Here is a 23141-nt window from a genome sequence, read left to right as displayed (position 1 = left end):
AGGATGGTGGTTATTGGGGGGTGGAGGGGGACAGGAGGGATTCCCCCTCCCAGTAAGGCACCTTGTACAAACCGCGTGGTCTTTTTTTTAATGTATCTCTGTCTCTCTCTCTCTGTTTGCCTGTCTATGACTTGCTTTAACTCTGTCGGTTAATCTCGATGACGCTGTGATTTTGTGCCTCTTTCTGACTCTGTTTCTTTAAAACTCTATGTCCCTCTGTATGTCTATGTTTCTCCCTGCCTCTCTGTGACCCTGTGTCTCTCTCTGACTGTATGGTGGAGTACTGTTTCTTGCTGAACACAACAACAACTCCTGCCTTAGAAAAGTGTCCAACAGTTTGCTTTAATCACAGGCATCCCTGTGTTAGTCCTAGAGCTGATTGCCCACACTGGAAATGAGGTAGTGGAGGGAGACACTACCTGATTAAACTGCTCTGTTTGACCCCAATTGAATATATTTTCTGTAAAGATGGTGAAGAGATTTACTGGGAATACTCCAACCACTGCAGAACCGTACACACAATCATCAACATCAGCAAAAGTCGAGAGGACAATTAGCACTGTGCTGTTTCTAACCAGCAGGCAGAGTCTCTCCTGAATAGCAAATATATCGCCATTTCAGTGAGTTTTTAAGCAACTCTCTACAAATTGACATTATCAGAGCAATGAGATAGCACTGGGGAAAGCATGCAGAGGGAGATTTACCAGGATGTTGCCTTGGGGGCTGGAGAGTTTCAGTGATGGAGAGAGTTTGGACAGACTGGGGTTGTTTTCCTTAGAGGAGAGCAGATTGAGAGTGTGGGGACATGATTAAGATGTATCAAATGATGAGGAGCATAGATAGTGTAGACAGGAAGAAACCTCCTCTTCCCCTTGATGGAGGGATATAGATTTAAGGTAAGGGGCAGGAAGTTCACAGGGGAATGTGAGGGAAAACATTTTCACTCAATGGGTGATGGAGATCTGGAACTCACTGCCTGTAAGGGTGGGAGAGGCAGAAATCCTGATCACATTGAAGAACGATTTAGATGTGTACTTGCAAACCAAGGCGAGACTCAGATTAAATGGCCTTTTGATGTTTCATCTGTATATTGCTGCAGAAATAGGGGCTTGTATTAGGTGAATAATCAAGATCTTTTCCCCAGGGTAGGGAGTCCAAAACTTGAGGGCATTGTTTTAAGGTGAGAGGGGGAAGATATAAAAGTGACCTGAGGGGTAACGTTTTCAGAGGTTGGTGTGTATTTGGAATGAGCTATTTGTGGGTGGTACGGTGGCACAGTGGTTACCACTGCTGCTTCACAGCGCCAGAGACCTGGGTTCAATTCCCGCCTCAGGCGACTGACTGTGTGGAGTTTGCACGTTCTCCCCGTGTCTGCGTGGGTTTCCTCCAGGTGTTCCGGTTTCCTCCCACAGTCACAAAGATGTGCAGGTCAGGTGAATTGGCCATGCTAAATTGCCCGTAGTGTTAGGTATGGGGTAAATGTCGGGGTATGGGTGGGTTGCGCTTCGGCGGGTTGGTGTGGACTTGTTGGGCCGAAGGGCCTGTTTCCACACTGTAATGTAATGTAATGTAAAAAAAAAATGTAATGAGCTGCCAGAGGAAGTAGTAGAAGTGAGTACAATAACAACCTTTAAGAGAGATTTGGAAAGATACATGGATAGGAAAGGTTTTGACGGATATGGGCCAAACACAAGCAAATGCGGCTAATTCTGTTTGGAGACTTGGTTAGCATGGACGTGGTAGGGCAAAGGGCCTATTTCCGTTCTGTGACCTTACGACTGGGAGTATGGTGTTAGAGAACAGAGAGGTGATTGCTTTTGACTGGCATGGAAGATGTTCAAAGTGGGGTGAGGGATGGGAACAGTGATGATAACCCCAGGATGTTGACAGTAGGTGGGGGTGGGGACAGTGACAGAAACCCCTAGAATGTTGACAGTATGGGGGGGGGGGTAGAATCAGTGATGGTAACTCCCAGGATGTTGACAGTGTTGGGGTTGGGGTGGGGGTGGACTGTGACAGTAACCTCCAGGATGTTGACAGTGGGATGGGGGTCTGGAAAGTGATGGTAACTCCCAGGATGTTGAATGTGGTGTGGGGGTGGGGACAGTGACAGTAACCCCCGGGATGTTGAAACTGTGGGGGGGTGGGACAGTGACAGTAATACCATTGAACATCAAGAGGGCAATGGTTGGATAATGTACCATTTGACCATCCATAGTTACACAAATCTGTCGAAGTGTAGATTTTACAACAGATGGAAACTTTGCGACGATGTAAAATCACAGTTGTTTTATTTCTCCTTTCTGTCAGTTATTATCTTGTCATAGAAGATAACATCTGCGAAAAGAAAGACAATTTCAACATCCAATCTTTTATTTCCTCTTTGTCTTGTTTTGTTCCAGTTCCTGTTGCTGGGATTTTCCTCACCCCCAGAGTCAATAAAATGGAGGCTCCGCTTGGGAATCGTCTTGTTTGAGAGTGTGTATTGTGTCAAGGTACAGGACTGTACTTTCAATGGTGCTTTCAAAGGTAAGCCTTAAACAATGCCAGCAGGAATTACAACTTTAGCTCAGACAGGAGAAAACTGACCATTGAATCCTTTCAGTCCCAGCACCAAGGCAGATACCTTGTTGCGATCAACAGGGGTTGGAACAATATTTAATGTGACCAGGAATTCCATCAACCTCACAGAGCCAGGTAATTCATTCTTCATATTTGATCTGTGCTCGTTCTTCACTGGGGTCCAGCTGAAGTCTTGGCATGAACACTCTAAAAAGATTGCTTCAGAAGCTCAGCAGGTCGGCAGCATCTGTGGGGGTAAGGGAGAGTGAGAGTAATTCGTCAGATAAGGGAGGCCTCCATAGCGAGAGGATTCAAGTCCAAGTGCAGGGATGTCTCGTTACAAATGGACAAGGTGAGACCACACCCTGGAAAACTGCGCGCAGTTTGGGGTTTCCTTATTTTAGGAATGATATTGTGCCTATGGAGGGAGTGCAGCAAAGTTTTCCCAGAATGATTCCTCGGATGGCAGGACTGACAGATGGAGAGAGACTGGAATGGTTGGGATGATATTCACTGGAGTTTAGAAGAATTAAGGGGGAATCTCCTAGAAACCTATAAATTGAACAAGGACAAGACAGAGTAAGCATGGGGGAGGGTGTTTCCGGTGACCGGGCGGAGAGTCCAGAACCAGGGGGTAACAGTCAGAACGAAATGGAATGGGACTGAGATGGGGAGAAATATCTTCATGCAGAGAATGGGGCGCCTGTAGAATTCTCTGCCACAGAAAGTAGTCAGGGCCAGAACACTGAATGTTGTTCAGGAAGGAGTTGTACTGAGTTCCTTGGGCGTTAAAGAGAGACAAGGGACTGTGTGTTGGGTGATCAGCCATGATCCCTTTATGTGGGCGGTGCAGTTTGGAGGGGCCGAATGGCCTCCACCAAATGGTATTTTTGATGTTTCTCTGTGATTGCCCCATTTCCGCTGACAGGTGGAGGACAAGGGAAGTTTTGCCTCAATATATGAAAGCCGTAACAATGAGAGACAGTAATTTCTAGTCGACAATTGAGAGAGAGTGAGTGCAGAGTGATCTTTTGAGTTTAGCATCGAATAGTTTGGGTTGGATTGGTGGGATGTTATTAATGAGAGAGGCTGCGCAGAAACAATGATGTTACTGCAATGCTGAGGGTTTGGGCGGGATTTTACAGACACGAGTGTTGGCAGGGGGTCAGGGCGACAGGGAACAGGAAACACTGGGGTTGGTATTTGCTGAAGAGATGATGTTATTGACAGGTAATCCCTCTCGGAATCCAGCACAGGCACACAGCACTGAGATGGCAGTACTCATTGTCCCACTGTTTCTGATCCTTTCTCTCCTCACATTGCTTCCCATTAAACTCCGGAATTGGAAACAAGGTGAGTGAGACCTCCAGCAGGTAACACCGGCGATCGTTCTCCAATCTGCACTCGATGTAGGTTTCAAACTAATGTTGCTCACATAGTGTACGAGGGTGTGCGTATGAGAGAGTATGTGTGTGAGTGCGTTTGAGTGAGAGTATGAAAGTGTACATGTCTGTGTGTGTGTGAGAGAGAGAGAGACATATTCTCATTGACACTTACGCATAGTTTCACATGGGCACACACATGGGCACACACACAGTCAGTCAGTCAGTCATGTAGACCACACTTGAGAAGCCGAACACAGTCCAGGGACAATGCAGCCCCTGCTTGACTGGCACCACATCCACTCCATCCACCACCTGTCCTCAGTAGCAGCTACGAGATGCCCTGCAAAAATTCACCAAAGATTCTCAGGCAGCACCTTCCAAACCCACAACCAGGTCCATCTAGAAGGACAAGCACAGCAGATACATGAGAAAACCACGTCCTGCAAGTTTCCCTCTAAGCCACTCACCATCCCAACTTGGAAATATATCAGCCACTCATTTAGTGTCACTGGGTCAAAATCCTGTAGTTCCCTCTCTAATGATATCGTGGGTCTACCTACGGCACAGGAACTGCAGTGGTTCAAGAAGGCAGCTCACTACCTCCTTCTCAAGGGGTCAACGAGAGATGGATAATAAATTCTCGGCCCAGCCAGTGATTTTCACATCCCACCACTGAATTAAAAAAGAAATAAAGCACTATTTGGAAAAGTGCTTTGTGAGGATGGGGACAGGCTGAACAAGTAGCAGACGAAATTACTTGGGGAGACATACAAAGTAATGTGCAGTGTTCAGAGGAATAGTCAGCACAGATATAAACTAAAGGTTAAAATTGGAATTATTGTTGTTTGCGCATCAGTCAAAGAATCCAGATTTATTTGATAGCAGGAGAAGCTGAATATTTGCAGTAAAAATTTCCCATGTTCTTTCTCTCTTATTTTCCCCAGCTGATTCTTCCAACAGTTCCCGGTGGCACAGGTAAATTAGTGAGGTGGTTAGCAACTTCAAACAGCATTCAAACACTATTTGAATGGGCTGAAAAATCACTCTGGGTGCAAAGCCAGCAACTTTACATTTGTTAGACAAATTAGAGCAAATGAACTGTTGTGTCTGACAATTTGCAAATCTAAAGCACAACAGTTCAAATTGACGACACACTCACAATTTCTGTTAGACAGTGAACTGAGCGTTGGTCAGTCCCATTAGCGGTGAGGTTATCCATTGCAGTTGGAAGAATTAAAAAAGGGAACTTATCATCTGAATAGGAGAGAAAGTTCAAAAATATCAGTGCACAGGCTACAGCAGGTCACAAGGAAGACATTTATTGCGAAAGGAATGGAGTATGGAAGTAGGTAATTGTTACTGCAACTGTACAAGGGATTGGGGTTTCCACATCCGAATACTGCAGACAATTTTGGTCTCATTACTTGAGGAGGGATGTAGTTGAATTGGAGGAAGTTCAAAGGAGATCACCGAATTGATTGCCCAGATGAAAGTTTAGTCTTATGAGAAGAGACTGGTACAATTTTGATCTCTTTACTTGAGGACAGATGCAGTTTATACTGGAGGTAGTTCAGAGGAGATTCACTCAATCATTTCCAGAGATGAAGGGTTTGTCTTAGATGAGAGATTGAGCAGTTTCTCTGGGGTTTATAAGAGAGGAGATCTAACTGAGGGTTATAAGATGCTAAAGGGGGTATTGACAAAGGAGTTGGAGAGAGGATATTTGCTCATGTGGGAGAATATAGAACAAGAGGTTATCATTTGAGGGTAAGGGGCTGGGCAGACTGAATACAGAGGGAATGAATTCTCTCAAATGAGGACAGGGTTGTAAATCTGTGGGATCACTCCTCCCAACCCCCACACTGCATAAATTGGAGGAGGAGACAGACAGGTTATTAATCAGTGATGGCTCAGAGGGAGTGTTTGCAGGAAAGTGGAGTTGAGGCTGAGATGGGATCAGCTGCAATCGTATGGAATAGTGGAGCAGGTTCCTGATGGACCAAATGGACTCAACCTGATCCTAGCCTGCATGTTCTTGTGGACATAGAACATAGAACATAGAAAAATACAGGGCAGTACAGGCCCTTTGGCCCTCGATGTTGCGCCGATCCAAGCCCACTTAACATACACTAGCCCACTACCCTCCATATGCTCATCCAATGCCCGTTTAAATGCCCATAAAGAGGGAGAGTCCACCACTGCTGCTGACAGGGCATTCCATGAACTCACGACTCGCTGAGTAAAGAATCTACCCCTAACATCTGTCCTATACCTACCACCCCTTAATTTAAAGTTATTCCCCCTTCTCCATACGTGGAAAAAGGTTCTCATGGTCCATGTTCTCATGGAGTTATATTATTATTTAGCAAAACTACTAGGAGGGAGAAAATCAAGTTTGATTTAACAAAATAGGTTTTAATTTATGAACATTGGAAAATAAAGACAAAAGTGATTCAACACAAATTTGGTGAAGGTTGTTGGTTGAAAGAAACAAAAAGACAATACAAAGTAGGGGGTAAAATTCTAAACGGGGTGCAAGAGCAGAGGAATTTGGGGGTATATATCCACAGATCAGTGAAGGCGGCGTAACAGGGGCGAGAGCAGTGAATAAAACACACAGCATCCTCGGCTTTATTAATAGGGGCATAGAGTCCAAGAACAAGGAGGTGGTGATGAAGTTGTAAAAGACACCTGTGGACCTCAGCTGGAGTGTCAGAGAGAGAGGGAAGAGAGTGATAACTGCTAGATGGTGGTTCAACCTGAGGGTTACCATGCCTCTCATAAGGGGATGAGCGGAGGAGGACAGTCCTTCATGGTAACCTCAGTCAGTGAGAGATTCAAACCCACGATGTTGATTTTACTCCACATTTAAAACCAGCCATCCAGCCAACTGAGCTAACGAACACAACACAAAGCAGAGAGCAGAAAAGAAATTAATTCCAGTGACAGCACAAGCACTGAATAGAGAATATTAGATCATAGTGGAGATAAGCCTTTGATCTATTGGGTATTTCTTTGTATCTGTGTAACACCTTACCTTCACAGGCAATAGTAGCTGAATTTAGAAATACATTTGACAAAGGGAGTTGGCCTTCTATTACCCAGGCTGTTTTTATTCTGTTCTGGACACCTTACTTAAGGAAGGATGTTCAAACCCTGGAGACAGTGTGAAGGAGATTTACAAGGATGATCACAACGATGAGGGATTTTAGATTCCGGAAAAGGTTCAAGAGATTGAGCTTATTCTCTTTCAAGCAGAGAAGATGACATGTTGACCTTATTGAGATGTTGAAAGTTTGAACAATTCTGACAGGAAAGCAGAATTTCCCACTCATTGGTCTATTAGTAACTGGCTGGTCAGAATTTCAAGATTGTCAGTGAGAGAGTGAGATAAGGAGAAACTTATTTGAGTTGTTGGGTTTGGAATGTGCTGCTTGGGAGAATGTTGGAGGTGGATTCCAAAGGAGGTTTGAAAAGAGAGCTGGATATAAATTTGAAAGGGATGATAGTAGAGGGCTATGGAGATAGGGCTGGAGGGTGGGACTAGCTGGGTAGCTCTTTCAGGAGCTGGTACAGACATGAGTGGCCTCCTTCTGTACAGTAAAATTTTATGATTCAATGAACGTACAAGTTCTGAGCCACATTCTGGACAATTCCAGGAGGTCATTCCTTGGGACCTTAGCTCAGTGACCTCGCTGCCAGGGGTTTATGTACACAAACAGCAGTAAATTGTTGTCATGAGCAGGATTGGAACTTGATTGGGTAATGATCTGGAAATATTTCATTCCAGGGGAGGTGATGGAAGATCAAGCTGAGGGCGCGAGTGAGGACAGACCTGCAAGAAATTTCGAATACACAGATTGGGTCAAGCCGATTGAACGGTGAGTATGATTCTGTGAGCTGCTGATCCTACACCGTCACTTATTGGTCAGCGTTCATGCTGGTATTTATCTGATTGGGAAGGTCCACAAAACAAATGTCTTCCTGGAAGTGTTGGAGGGAAGTTTGCGTTGTTTCCTTTACAACAGAGAAGGTTGATGGGTGAGGGGGACATGACAGAGGTGTGTAAGATTGGTAGTGTTGTCGAGCAGAGTGCCTGATGAGTTCAGGTCCATAATTCTTTGGAGTTTGTGTCACATTGTGTTTGAGAAGGTGTTTAGAACACTTGCCTTCATTGCTCAGCCCATTGAGTGTTGAAGTTCGGACACCCTGTTGTGGCTGTACAGGACACTGGTGAAGCCTGTTCTGGTTTATTGTGTCCAGTTCTGGTTGCTCTGTTAGAGGAAGGACATTATTAAGCTGAGAGGGTTCAGAAAAGATATATCAGAATGTTGTTTGAAATGGAGAGTTTGAGTTATAAGGAGAGGCTGGATGGACTGGGAATATTTGCACTGGAGAGTAGAAGTTTGAGGGGTATAGAGGTTTATGAAACCATGATGGGCATAGATGAGGTGAATGGCAGGTGTCTTTTCCCTAGGGTGGGGGACTTCAAGACCAGGCAACATATTTTTCAGTTGAGAAGAGAAACATTTTTGAAAATGACATGATGGGTAACCTTTTTTGATTGAGAGTGGTTCACGTGTGGATTGAACTTTCAGAGAAAGTGGCAGTTACGGGGTCAGTTACAATGTTTAAAAGACATTTAGATTAGTACAAGAATAGGAAAGGTTGGAGAGATAAGGGCCAAGTGCAAACAAGTTGGATTGTTTAGTTTGAGATTATGAACTGCATGGACTAGTTGGACCGAAGGGTCTGATTCCTTGCTCTGTGACTCTATGACTCTATTATGAGGGACATGGACAGGGAGGACAGGAAGCAACTGTTAGTCGAAGGGTTAGTAACGAGGAGGATATCATTTTAAAGTGAAGGGTAAGAGGTTTTGAGAGTGATTTGAGGATTGTTTCACCCAGAGGATGGAATGTGTGAAAATAAAATATTTGGACTTTCAGTTTCTGTTTGAAATCACTAATTGTGTGGGATTGCCACTTTGGAACTGCAGGTGGTTCCATGATTTATAAATGTGGAATATTTGTATAAAGGAGCAGGAGGAGGCCATGGAGAAGGCCCTTGAGCCTGTTCCACCATTCAATGGCTGATCTGTGACCTGACTCCATAGACCTGCCTTTGGTCCTTATCCCCTTAAAAACAAAAAAACTTATCTCTCAAGATTTAAAACTAACAACTGATCCAGCAATGCCTGCTGTTTGTGGAAGAGAGTTCCAAACCTACCCCAGCCAGTATGCGTAGTAGTACTTCCTAACATCTCTCCTGAACAGTCTGGTCTTAACTGTCCGGCTATGCCCTCTCTATTTCTAGGATCCCCAAACAGTCGAAACACTTTCAATTTATCCACCCTGTCTTTTCCTATTAATATCTTCAATCAGATCATCCCTGAATCATGTAAATTCTGGACAGAACACGCTTAATTTGTGTAATCTCTCCACATAACTTAACCCCTGAAGCCTAGGTATCATTCTTGTAAACTCACGCTGTACTCCCTCCCAGGCCAATCTATCCTTCCTCAGGTGTGGTGCCCAGATCTGCTCCAAGTGGGGTCTAACCAGGGTTTTGTATAACTGCAGCATCCCTTCTGCATCCTTGTACTCTCATCCTCTCGATATAAAGGCCAACATTTCATTAGCTTTCTTCAGGCACTCAGTGTAAGAAATAAAAGGAAACACAGAAATCGTTGGAAAATCTCAGCAGGGGCAGATTGTTTGCCACCTGGGGACTGACTGTTTCCTGTTGAAGACAGCTTTCCATCCAATGTGTGTCTATCTACAGCATATGGACTGCAGCAGTTTAAGAAAGTAGCTCATATCTACCTTCTCAAGGGAACAACTAGGGATGAGTTGGGCAATAAGCGCTGGGTCCAGTGGGTGATGCCCATGTGCCATGAGTGAGTAATAAAAAAAAATGTAATTTACCCCAGGGCCTCCACCTTCCCTTTGTGAGCTTGTTCTGGGAGGAGAGCTGCCAACTTTGTAGTGAATATTGATGCAAAATACCCATTTGACGTTATTGAGTCACCTGGTTCATGAACTGCTTTGAAAAGGTTGGTATATAGCCAAGAGCTTAGGTTTGTATTCCTGCTAGGTTGGGTCTGTGACCTTAATTATCATTCCGTATTTAATTTTGAGGTGTCATTTGCTGTTGGTTTAATATTCTGATCTCTAACCTTTTGGTTCACTTTGCTTATTGTTACTTGATTGTAGATGACTCCGAAATAGACAGCAGTTTGGTGTACTCAGTTTTCATAATCTCCAAACCAAGAAATGCTGGTACAGGATACAATATATATATTTTCATAACATTTCTGGTTCAGTGAAATTGGAGATTTTCTCTATCTTAATCCTCAAAAACCCAGCCACTTTTAAACCTCATTAGTGTTTCTCTTGCTTATAGCATGGATTGAAGGTCTGCCCACACTTTTTGAATCTTTTTACATCATTTGAATTTATTAATAATGGATAGTGTTTGCAATTATCTAAATCATAGACATGTTCCATCTGTGGCAACTAAATTAACAACAGGGCAATGTGAATTGGAAGAAGAAACGTTACACCGATGGCTAATTGCTTTATCTGACATCTTGTTTTGAGGTGATGCCTAAATTTTAGACCCTAGGACATCAATCTGTTGATTGCCTCAGTACAACAGCTTATTGTTTGAGAGTGGTCCCTCTGGCCTTGGTCTTTGGGGCAAGGAGTCATTCACTTTGGGTCTAGCATCATTCACATGAGAAGAATTGCCATTTCATTGTCTTGAGTGTTTCTTTGATCATAGTGTTGAGGGAGGGGTGAGGCTGCAGAAGAATTTGACAGGCTTGGAGATTGGCCTTAACTGCTCAATCTCTCTTTTGAAGACAAACCCCTCATCTCTGAACATGAAATATACAAAATCACTTTAGATGGTATCTTGGAAGTAAAATACATAGTCATAGTTTCCGAGTGGTCTGCAGCCCAGAAAAAGGCTAATTGAGCCTGTACTGGTCAGAAACAACCACCTCATATTCTCTAATCCCATTTCCCCAGTATTTGGCCCCATAGCCTTGGCGTCACGAGTGCACATCTAAATCAGTGTGATGACGGTTTCTGCCTCTCCCACCCTTACAGGCAGTGACTTCCAGATTCCCCACCACCCTCTGTGTGAACAAGATTTTCCTCACATCGCCTCAATCTCCTGGCCCTTACCTTCAATTTATACCCCTCCCCCCACCTCCGTCAAGGGGAGAAAGTTTCTTCCTGCCTCCCCTATCTTCACCCCTCATCATTTTACACATCCCTCTCTTTCAATCCACTCTGTTGTAAGGACAACAACCCCAGTCTGTCCAACCTCTCTCAATCATTGAAACTCTCCTGCCCCCAAGGCAATATGCTGGTAAATGTCCCTGTGCATCCCCGCACAATTCATTCAGATTCCACGAGATGGTGAGATGAGTAACAGTCAGCGAATGCAGCTTAACACGTGGCTGCGAGGCTGGTGCAGGAGGGAGGACTTCAGATACCTAGACCATTGGGATACCTTCTGGGGAGAAGGTGGGACCTGTACGTGAGGGATGGATTGCACCTGAACTGGAGGTGCACAAATATCCTGGGTGGGAGATTTGCTCGTGTGATTCGGGAGGGTTTAAACTAGTTTGGCAGGGGGGTGGGAATCAGAGCCACTTGTCTGAGAGGGGGTCAGTTGCTGACGGGATATTGACAGGATATATTGAATCTATCGGGAAGGTTTCTCACGTGATGAAACAACGGGATCGGTTAAAGTGTGTCTTCTTTAATGCAAGGAGTATCTGAAATAATGAGTGATGAACTTAGATCATGGATCAGTACTTGGGGACTATGATGTTGTGGTCATAATTGGAGACATGGGTTTCACAGGGGCACGAATGGTTGCTTGATGTTCCAGGGTTTAGAACGTTTAAAAAGAACAAGGAGGGTGGAAAAAGAGGAGGGAGTGTAGCATTGCTAATCAGAGAGTGCATCACAGCTACAGAAATGAAGGTTATTGAAGAATGTTTGTCTACTGAGTCAGTATGGGGTGGAAGTTAGGAACAGCAAGGGACAGCCACCGCATTGGGGGTTTTCTACAGACCACCTAATAGGAGTAGAGAGATTGAAGATCTCATAGGCGGGCAAATTCTGGAAAATGCAAAAGTAGCAAGGTTGTTGTTATGGGTGATTTCAACTTTCTCAATATCGACTAGAACCTCCTAAGTGCAGATGGTTTGGATGGAACCATTTTTATCAGGTGCATTCAGGAGGGTTTCCTTACTCAGGATGTAGACAGACCGACGAGGGGAGAGGCCATTTTGGATTTGGTGCTCGGCAATGAGCCAGGAACGTTGTCAGATCTCATAGTGGGAGAGCACTTCGGTGAAAGTGATCACAACCGACTCCTATTTAGCATAGCCTTGGAAAGTGAAAGGAGTAGTTACCAAGGGAAGATATTTAATTGGGGAAAAGGAAATTATGGCGCTATCAGACAGGAGTTGGGAAATACAGGCTGGGAGCAATTGTTCCACAGAAAGGACACAGCAGACATGTGGATACTATTTAAAGAGCAGTTGTTGCGAGTGATGCACAAATTTGTTCCTTTGAGACAGGTAAGAAGGGATAAGATTAAGGAACCTTGGATGGCGAGAACAGAGGAACTTCTCGTCAAAAGGATGAGAAGACAGCTTACGTAAGGTGGAGGAAGCAAGGGTCTAGTACAGCTTTAGAAGATTGCAGGCTTGCTAGAAAGGAGTTCAGGAATGGACTGAGGAGAGCCAGGAGGGGGCACGAAAAAGGCTTGGCAAGAAGGATTAGGGAGAACCTAAAGGCATTTTACTCATATGTGATGAATAAGAGAATGATTAGGGAGAAGGCAGGGCCAATCAGGGATAGAGGAGGGAACTTGTGCATGGAGTCTAAGCAGCTAGGTGAAGCACTAAATTAGTTTTTTGCTTCAGTTTTCACCAAGGAAAAGGAACTTCTTGTAATTGAAAACTTAGAGGAGCTGGGACACATGCTTGACCAGATTAAGATTGATGAAGTTGATATGCCAGAAATTTTGGAAAACATTAAGATTGATAAGTCCCCAGGGCCAGACCAATTTATCCTAGGCTGCTCTGGGAAGTGAGAAAGGAGGTTGCTAAGCCGCTGGCTAGGATATTTGCCTCCTCAGTCTCCATGGAAGTCGTACTGGAGGATTGGAAGGAGGCGGATGTTGTTTCTCTTTTCAAGAAGGGTAATATGGAAATCCCTGGCAATTACAGACCAGTCAGTCTTGCGTCTGTGGTCAGCAAAGTTTTGGAAAGAATTCTGAGGGATAGGATTTATGACTAGTTGGCAAAGCATAGTGTGATTAAAGGCAGTCAGCATGGCTTTGTGAGGGGCAAGTCATGCCTCGCAAATCTTATTGAGTTGACAGGTTAACGACAGTCGAGCAGTGGATGTGGTGTATATGGACTTCAGCAAGGAATTTGATAGGGTTCCCCATGGTAGGTTTATTCATAAAGTCAGGAAGTATAGGATACAGGGAGATTTGGCTATCTGGATTCAGAATTGGCTGGCTGACAGAAGGCAGAGTGTGGTTGTAGATGGAAAGTATTGTGCTTGGAGGTTAAGTGTTGAGTGGGTTCCCTGAAGGCTCTGTTCTTGGGCCTCTGCTCTTTGTAGTTTTTATAAATGACTTGGATGAGGAGGTTGAGGGGTGGTTTAGTAAATTTGCAGATGACACAAAAGTTGGAGGTGTTATCGATGGTTATAGAGGCTACTGTAGGCTGCAGCGCAGAGCTGGGCTGAGAAATGGCAGATGGAGTTCAAACTGGATAAATGCAAAGTGATGCTTTGCTGAATATAGGATTAAAGACAGGATTCTTGGCAGTGTGGAGGAACACAGGGATCTGGGTATGCAAGTGCATAGATCCCTCAAAGTTGCCACCCAAGTGGATAGGGTTATTAAGAAAGCATATGGTGTTTTGGCTTTCATTAACAGGGGGATCGAGTTTAAGAGCCGCGAGGTTTTGCTGCAGCTCTACAAGTCCCTGGTGAGACCACACTTGGAATATTGTGTCCAGTTCTGGTCGCCTTACTATAGGAAAGATGCAGAGACTTTGGAGAGCGTGCAAAGAAGGTTCACCAGGATGCTGCCCGGACTGGAGGGCTTGCCTTATGAAGAAAGGTTGAATAAGCTTGGACTTTTCTCTCGGAAGAGAGGAGACCCGAACGAGGTGTACAAAATAATGAGAGGAATAGATAGAGTCAATAGCCAGAGACTTTTCCCCAGGGCAGATTGACTGGTACGAGAAGTCATTGTTTGAAGATATTAGGAGGAAGGTATAAAGGACACGTCAGAGGTAGGTTCTTTATGCGGAGAGTTGTGAATGCATGGAATGCATTGCCAGCTGTGACGGTGGAAGCAGAGTCACTGATGACATTTAAGCGACTGCTAGACATGCACATGGATAGCAGTGAGTTGAGGGGTGTGTAGGTTAAGTTACTGTATTTTACATTAGGATTAAATCTTGGCACAACATCGTGGGCCAAAGAGCCTGTTCTGTGCTGTACGTTTCTAAATTCTATACGTACTGTTGGTAAAATGTCTTTTCTTTCATTTACAGGTCCCTCTCATGGTGCAGCAGGAAAGAATCACGTAAGTTATATTGCAGTGAAAAAGACAGCAGTTAATTTTTAATCAGCAAAGTTATGTTTTTACCAGGCGGTTAATGTAAGTTCACCATTGTCTCATGAGAGAGAGAGAGAGAGAGAGGTGTGGGGGAGAAAGAGAGAGAAAAAGCAACAACTGTTTATGGTTTAACCTGAGGGTCACCACATCGAAGGCACAGGGAATGATCATTCACAGCAATCTCAACCAGAGCAGCAATTGAACCGCAAGCTGTCAGCCTGACTATACATTGTAAGCCAACTGTAGAATCAACTGAGCTAACCAACCCCTACATGGCCAGTGGTAAAATCATTGGGTGGCACAGTGGCTCAGTGGTTGGCATTGCTGCCTCAGCACCAGGGACTCAGGAGCAATTCCAGCCTTGGGCGACTTGTCTATTGGGAGTTTGCATGTTCTCCCCTTCTCTGCGTGAGTTTTCTCCGGGTGCTCCGGTTTCCTCCCACAGTCCAAAGATGTGCAGTTTAATAGTGAGAGTTATGCAGGCTAGGAGGATTAGCCATGGTAAATGCAGGGTTACAGGGATTAGAGAGGGTGGTGGGTCGGAGTGGGATGACATTCAGAGGGTCAGTATATGGACTCGATTGGCTGAAATGCCAGCTTCCATGTACAGCTGAGGGGGATTGGCCATGGTTACTGCATAGTTACAGGAGTAGGGTTGGGGTCTGGGTGGGATCCTCTTCACTGGCTTGGGACAGATGGGATGGGCTGAATGCTCTCTTTACACACTATATGGATTCTGTTAAAAATCACACAACACCAGGTTATAGTCCCAACAGGTTTAATTGGAAGCACACTAGCTTTCGGAGTGACGCTCCTTCATCAGGTGATTATGGAGGACTCGACCGTAGCACAGAAGTTATAGCAAAAATTTGCAGTGTGATGTAAGTGAAATTATACATTGAAGAATTGATTGTCTGTTAAGCCTTTCATCTGTTAGAATACAGTGATAGTTACACTCCTTTCATGTGTAAATCACAAAACCCTTTTTTTTAAAGTTGCATTCTCGGGTTAGCTGTTAACAATGGTGATAGCTAGACAATATGTTGAAGGTGTTAGCCCCCTGTGTTCTCTGTCTATGACCTGATGTTTAGATTTATTCTAATCTAAAAAGTGAGATAACAGAGTTTTACATAAATTCATGCAGTTTTTGAGCTCAGAGTTCTACATGAATGTATGCAATTTTTGAACAAAGTGCAATGTAACTCTGCAAGTACAAAAAAATTCACCACGCAAAATATATGTGTGCATGTGGGTCTTTGTCTGTCTGTGTGTGTGTCTGTCTGGGGTGGGGGTTGTGAGTGTGAGAAAGTGTGTGTGTGTAGTGAGTGCAGAGTGTTTTAAATCTGTGAGGGGGTGCATGTGTGGGAGTGTGTGTGTCTATAAGGGTGTGTGTGGGTGTCTGTGTGCGCGTCTGTGTGTACCAGTGTGTGTGTGTAGGAATATCTGTGTGTGTGTGTGTAGTGCAATGGTGATCACCTGTAATGTGACATGAACCCAAGGTCCCGGTTGAGGCCCTCCCTATGGGTACCGAACTTAGCTATCAGCCTCTGCTCGGCCACTTCCCTCGGCTGCCTGTCCCAAAGTCCACCTTGGAGGATGGTCACCCGAAAGTCCGAGGCTGAATGTCCTGGACCACTGAAGTGTTCCCCAACTGGGAGGGAACCGTCCTGTCTGTTGATGGTTGTGTGGTGCCCATTCATCCGTTGTCGTAGCCTTTGCTCGGTTTCCCCAATGTACCATGCCTCCGGGCATCCTTGCCTGCAACGTACAAGATAGACAATGTTGGCTGAGTCACATGAGTACCTGCCATGTACAAGGTGGGAGGTGTTCACACGTGTAATAGTGGTATCTATGTCCACAATCTGACACATCTTGCAGCGTCCACCGTGACAGGGTTGTATGGAGTTGTCCTGAGAGCCGGGCAGTTTGCTACGAACAATGATCTGTTTGAGGTTTGGCGGTTGTTTACAGGCAAGTAGTGGAGGTGTGGGGAAGGTCTTGGTGAGGTGCTCATCCTCATTGATAATGTGTTGCAGGTCATGAAGAACATGGCGTAATTATTCAGCCCCTGGGAAGTACTGAACAACGAAGGGTACCCTGTCAGTTCCAGCACGTGTCTGTCTCCTGAGGAGGTCATTACGGTTCCTTGCTGTGGCACGTCGGAACTGGCGGTCGATGAGTTGAGCATCGTACCCCGTTCTTGTGAGGGCATCCTTGAGTACTTCCAGGTGTCCGTCACGTTCCTCCTCATCTGAGCAGATCCGGTGTATGCGTAGGGCTTGTCCATAGGGAATGGCTGTTTTAATATGTTTTGGGTGGAAGCTGGAGAAGTGTAGCATTGTGAGGTTGTCTGTGGGTTTGCGATAGAGTGTGGTGCTGAGGTGTCTGTCCTTGATGGAGACGCATGTGTCAAAGAATGAGACAGACAGTCGAGAGTAGTCCATGGTGAGTTTGATGGTGGGATGAAACTTGTTGATGTCACTGTGTAGTTTTATCAGTGACTCCTTGCCATGGGTCCAGAGGAAGAAAATGTCATCAATGTACCTGGTGTACAATGTCGGTTGGAGATCCTGCATAGAGAAGAAATCTTGTTCGAGCCTGTGCATAAAAGTTTTGGCATATTGGGGTGCAAAGTTGATCCCCATGGCTGTTCCGTGTGTCTGGATGAAGAATTGATTGTCAAAGGTGAAGACGATATGATCGAGGATAAAGCTGATGAGTTGTAGGATGGTGTTTGGAGACTGGCAGTTGTTGGTGTTGAGTACTGAGACTGTTGCTGCGATGCCATCCTTGTGGGGGATGCTGGTGTAGAGTGCGGAAACGTCCATTATGACGAGGAATATTCCCGGTTCAACTGGTCCATGGGTGCTGAGTTTCTGTAAGAAATCCGTAGTGTCGCGACAGAAGCTGGAGATCCCCTGTACAATAGGTTTCAAGATGCCTTCCACATAGCCAGAGAGATTCTCACATAGGGTCCCATTGCCTGACACGATGGGACGTCTCGGTGTGTTGGCTTTGTGTACCTTTGGAAGGCAGTAGAAGTCGCCTACACGAGAGGTACGTGGGATGAGGGCGCGTAGGGAGCTCTGAAGGACTGGATCCAAAGTTTTGATCAGTGTGTTTAATTCTCGGGTGTGTTCTTTGGTCGGATCAGCTGGTAGTTGCCTGTAGTGTTCCTGGTTGTTCAGTTGTCGGTACACTTCCTTGTATATGGATTCTGTGGACATCAATGTTTAACTCAATGGTGTGAGGCAATTTATTCTGATATCAATTTTGAAGAGATTCACTTTGAGTTTCTGAAATAATGGGGAAGCAAAATCCTGTTTTCAGCTCCCCAGGGTATGCCCTGCAGATGTGATTTTGAATTTTGCTGTGGCAGGTGGTGGATTTGGAATTTGATTTTAAACAAAAACAGATCTGGAGTTAAGACTCTAATAATGACTGTTGTCAGGAACAAACAACCATCTGGTTCAAAATTGAAGACTGAGGTGAGGAGGAATTTCTTATCTGAGGTTGAGAGTCTTTGGAATTCCTTGCAACAGAGAGCTGTGTGTGGGGACAGTGAATAGGTTTAAGGCTGGGATAGATAGATTCTTGATCAGTCAGGGCATTGCGGATTACATGTTAAGTGCAGGAAAGTGAGCGTGAGGAATCGGGCATCAGCCATGATGTGATTGAATAGCTGAGCAGGCTTGAGGGGCTGAATGGCCTTCTCCTGTTCCTGTCTGTGATTGTCCTTAAGGGAATGAAATCTGCCGTCCTTACCTGGTCTTCTTGACTCCTAACCCTTTGCAAATTCTTCACTGCCTCTGGCTGAGCAAGTCGATTGGTTTAAGGACATTTCAGAATTGGAACCACTTCCCACCTTGGCAGAGATGGCCACGTCCTGTTCAGAGTACAGAGAAATAACATTTGTTAAGGTCAGTTTTAGGCTTGTTCCAGTCATGTGCTTTGCCAAGAGAAACTGGTCTGTAAAATGACCCCAGATTTTCACAGCTCCTCCTGTACACTGTTTGTATTTGAGGCAAAGTTTGTTCTTCTCATCCGTTTTCATAGAGTCATGCAGCACGGAAACAGGCCCTTCAGTCCAACTCGCCCATGCAGACCTGGTTTCCCAAACTCAACTGCATTTGGCCCATATCTCTAATCCTTCCTTATCCATGTACCTTTCCAAATGTCTTTTAAGTGTAATTTTACCTGCCTCTACCACTTCCTCTGGCAGCTCATTCCATATACACACTGCCTTCTGTGGGATAGATTTGCCTCTCAGCTCCTGTTTTAATCTTTCCCCTCTCACCTTAAACCTATGCCCACTAGCTTTGGACACCCCTACCCTGGGTAAAAGACCATTCCTATTTACCTTTTCTGTGCCCCTCGTGATTTTATAACCTGCCTATGGTCACCCCTCAGACTCCAACGCTCCAGGGGAACAGGAGAAGGCCATTGAGTTATAAGCTTCTCCTTATAACTCAAACCCTGCAATCTTGGTAACATCTTTGTAAACCTTTTCTGTAACCTTTCTAGCTTAACAACATCCTTTCTACAGCAGGTTGACCGAACTGCACGCAGTATTCTAAAAGTGCCCTCACCAACATCCTGTCCAGCTGCAACAATGATGCCCCAACTTCTGTCGTCAATGCTGTGACCAATGAAGGGAAGCGTGCCAAATACTTACTTCACTACAGTGTCTTGCTGCAATGCCACATTTAAGGAACTGTCTTTCTGCACCCCTAGGTTTGTTTGTTCAGAAACACTCCTCAAACTTGTACTATTAACAGTATAGGTCCTGCCCTGGTTTGCCTGACCAAAATACAACACCTCGCATTTATCTAAATTAAACTTCATCAGCCATTCCCTGACCCACTGGCCCAGTTGATCAAATTTCCATTGTCCTCTTAGAAAACCTTCTCCTCTGTCCAAAATGCCACCAATTTTGGTCCTGCTCCTACTACAATAGGTGCAGGAGTAGGCCATTCTGCTCTTCGAGCCTGCACCACCATTCAATATGATCATGGCTGATCATCCTTAATCAGTATCCTGTTCCTGCCTTATCTCCATAACCCTTGATTCCACTATCCTGGAGAGCTCTATCCAACTCTTTCTTAAATGAATCCAGAGACTGTGCCTCCACTGCCCTCTGGGACAGAGCATTCCACACAGCCACCACTCTCTGGGTGAAGACGTTTCTCCTCATCTCTGTCCTAAATGGTCTACCCCATATTTTTAAGCTGTGTCCTCTGGTTTGGCACTCACCCATCAGCGGAAACATGTTTCCTGCCTCCAGAGTGTCCAATCCTTTAATAATCTTATATGTCTCAATCAGATCCCCTCTCAGTCTTCTAAACTCAAGCATATACAAGCCCAGTCACTCCAGTCTTTCAGCGTAAGGTAGTCCCGCCATTCCAGGAATTAACCTTGTGAACCTACGCTGCACTCCCTCAATAGCCAGAATGTCTTTCCTCAAATTTGGAGACCAGAACTGCACACAATACTCCAGGTGTGGTCTCACCAGGGGCCTGTACAGCTGCAGAAGGACCTCTTTGCTTCTCTTTACTACGTTTCTTGTTGATCTGTTTTCAGGCTGACCAAGCGGAACAGCAACCACCCTGCATCACATACGCCACCTGAGGCACACAGATACAGGAGGGATGAGGAACCAGATCAAGACTAAGAGGGAAACGTTTATGCCAACCTTCTACGGACATAGTGAGACAGCACAGAAGAAAGCCTGCGAAGCTTCATAAATCGGTCAACAGCAAATCTATCTTCCAGTACATAAGGAGGCCAAGGCATAGCAATGTCACATTTCTGCGCCTTCCTAGGCTTTGTCTCAACTCACTCAACAAGATGGCAGTTCCAAAGGTGGACTTGTTTTGAGAAACCATCTGAATTATGGTCTCTCCCAGAAGTCTCAGTGGGTCAATTTATATCACTGTAGCACAATCTAACTGTTGATGGCAGAGATTTGAGATTTTATGGTGTCCTTTCCTAACTTGAGCATCCATTTGATTTCCTGGTGAATGGGTCGAGGCAGACTAGACAATGGTTTGAATGTACTCTGCACATCTTTTATTTAAATTGTGGTGAGCTGGAAATAATTCAAGACAGGATCATTCATCCGCCCTATCTTCATTGCCCTCCAACTTCATCACTTAAAACACACATCCAGCTTTATTATCATACCTCATATGGAATCTATCTCCACCACGATCCCAGGCTGCACAATCCAAACTCCTAACAACTCTGAGCAAAGACATTTTTCTTCATGTCACTCCTAGCTTTCTTACTGACAGTGTTGAAATTGTGACCCCCTAGTTACTAACATACCAAGTAATGGTAACAAAATATTCTTCTTTGCCCTGTCAAAATTCTTCATAATTTTGAATACCTCTATAAGGTCCTCCTCTTAGTCTTCTCTGCTCCAAGGAGAAGAAGCCTGATGTCACTAATCCTTCCTTGTATGTAAAATCCTTCATTCCTGTTATCATTTTAGTAAATCTCCAATGGACCCTCTCCAGAGCTTGAAGATCCTTCCTTAAATAGAACTGAACACAAATGTAGTCTGACCAATGATTTGTAGAGGTATAGCATCAGTTCCTCAGTTTTATACTCAATGCCTTTATTTATAACCGCAAGGATCCGATAAACCTTCTTCACAATAGTTTCAGCTTGTCTGGCCACCTTCAGAGAATGATACACATGAACTCGGAGGTCCCTTTGTTCCAGTGCTCCCCTCAAAGATGTACCATTGACCCTGTATTGTTGCTCTGTGTTTCTGTTACCAAAATGCATTTCATTTGTCTGCAATGGAATTCATCTGCCAGATTTCTGCCCATTTGGCCAACTTGTCAATCTCCCTGTGAAGTCACTCAGCATCCTCCTCACAATTCACTCCTCTCCCTGAGTTAGTGTCAACTGCAATTTAGAGATTATGTCCTTAACACCCAACTCCTAATTATTTATAGAATCAATGTAGTTTAGATTACATTACATTGTGGAAACAGGCCCTTCAGCCCACAAGTCCACGCCGACCCGCCGAAGCACAACCCACCCCTACATTTACCCCTTACCTTACACTACGGGCAATTTAGCATAGCCAATTCACCTTACCTGCACATCTTTGGACTGTGGGAGGAAACCGGAGCACCCGGAGGAAACCCACGCAGACACGGGGAGAACGTGCAAACTCCACACAGTCAGTCGCCTGAGGCGGGAATTGAACCCGCATCTTTGGCGCTGTGAGGCAACAGTGCTAACCACTGTGCCACCATGCCGTCCGAATTCAATCTGCCAGGTTCCAGTTATCAATGTGTAAGTTTCTTTTATGTGCATGGAAATATCAATTCTACCTGTCTGTTTCCCCTATGTGAATATGTTTACCAGTCTGTTCCTGCTCTGTGAATTGAGACCGTCAATGTTGACCTGTATTTGTCCGTTTCTTACGTGAATGTGTGGGTGTATTTACTGGTCTGTCCCTGCTGTGATTTGAGAATGTTGATACTAATCTGTATTTGTCATTTCTCCTATGTCAATATGGGAATGATATTTTTATACCAATATACAACACAATAGCATGTCATCTCCTTTCTCACCAAAATCAGAATCACTGATATGGTACGGTACAGCACAGAAGCAGACCATTCAGCCCATTGTGCCTGTATTGGGACATTCTGTTATGCTTCAGTTCTGCAGTAATAGTTGGGAATGTGAACTTCATCCACTCATTGTCAGTGTCTATATGGAAAGGACACTTTGACATCAGTTCTGTAGACAGCTGACTTTTAATAACTGTAGTCCTTGGTTGGTCAGATCACAGTTCTGGGCAATTTATTTAAGGAAGGATCCTCAAGCTCTGGAGAAGAGTCATTGGAGATTTCCTGGATCTCATTCACGTGTGTTCAGTTGTGGTTTTGTCTGAGTGTAGCACAAACTCTATAAATAAACTTTTTTCAATGATGCTTAATTGTATTGCATTTCAGTCTGTTTTTTTTACATTGTGTGCGCATGCTGTATAGTAGACTTTATCAGGCGCTGTTGGGCACTGTATGTCCTCAGCTGTGATAAGTAATGTTGAGAATCAATTCATATCTGGAAATAATTGAGGCCAAATTTTATTCTTTTCCTTTCAGCATCCAGTGGCTGAGTGTGAGTTTGCTCTTGTGCTGCCACTCTGTTTCTCTGTTCATGTCTCCTGTAGTGAATGGGAAACAGCCGAAGTTCTTTAATTGTTAGTGCCTGTAGGAATCACGTGCTAGTGAAAATGTAACACACTGCAACAGAAGGGATTCTGTGCTGTTCTTCAGAGGCCAGGTAGGAAACACAATGGACCTTTTGTATCTTGTATAGTGTGGAATCTAATAGAGAGTAATGATGTAAAATGTTGGTCTCCAGAAAGCCATCAGCTTTTGTTTCAGTGCAAAGTGATGTTCTTTTATGAATACTGGTGAAGTACCAATCAGTGCTGAAAATGTGTTGCTGGAAAAGCGCAGCAGGTCAGGCAGCATCCAAGAAGCAGGAGAATCA

At 44.6% G+C, this 23141-nt stretch overlaps 1 protein-coding gene and 1 long non-coding RNA gene across 12 annotated transcripts in view; one reads left to right on the top strand and one right to left on the bottom strand.

Annotated features, from left to right (window-relative positions):
* Positions 1–3: 3 nt before the first annotated feature.
* On the top strand, positions 4–22581 carry LOC148135481 (uncharacterized). 3 transcript variants are annotated; one of them, XR_015755242.1, is made up of 7 exons: positions 4–620; positions 2403–2529; positions 2606–2697; positions 7738–7828; positions 14554–14585; positions 19165–19352; positions 20199–22581. It is a non-coding gene; the product is annotated as an uncharacterized LOC148135481 (long non-coding RNA). The 3 variants fall into 3 exon arrangements; XR_015755241.1 differs by lacking the exon at positions 19165–19352; XR_015755243.1 differs by lacking the exons at positions 2606–2697; positions 19165–19352.
* Positions 2275–23141, bottom strand: part of LOC148135475 (uncharacterized) — a 259391-nt gene continuing 238524 nt past the window's right edge. For 3 of the 9 annotated variants that reach the window (XM_087984818.1, XM_087984815.1, XM_087984816.1), the window contains exons 3-6: positions 18384–18504; positions 16095–17835; positions 8117–8221; positions 2275–2809 (exon numbers count right to left, since the gene is read on the bottom strand). In XM_087984818.1, coding sequence (XP_087840944.1) covers positions 16676–17446 — 771 coding nt within the window. In that variant the 5' untranslated portion in view covers positions 17447–17835; positions 18384–18504 and the 3' untranslated portion in view covers positions 2275–2809; positions 8117–8221; positions 16095–16675. The other 6 variants (XM_087984811.1, XM_087984812.1, XM_087984809.1 and 3 more) reach the window with 6 other exon arrangements.

This window comes from Chiloscyllium plagiosum, unplaced genomic scaffold (assembly GCF_037043375.1).
Source record: "Chiloscyllium plagiosum isolate Xiang-an unplaced genomic scaffold, Cpla_swu_hap1 HiC_scaffold_49, whole genome shotgun sequence".
Taxonomy (NCBI): Eukaryota; Metazoa; Chordata; class Chondrichthyes; order Orectolobiformes; family Hemiscylliidae; genus Chiloscyllium; species Chiloscyllium plagiosum.
This window is presented reverse-complemented; position numbering and strand designations above follow the sequence as displayed.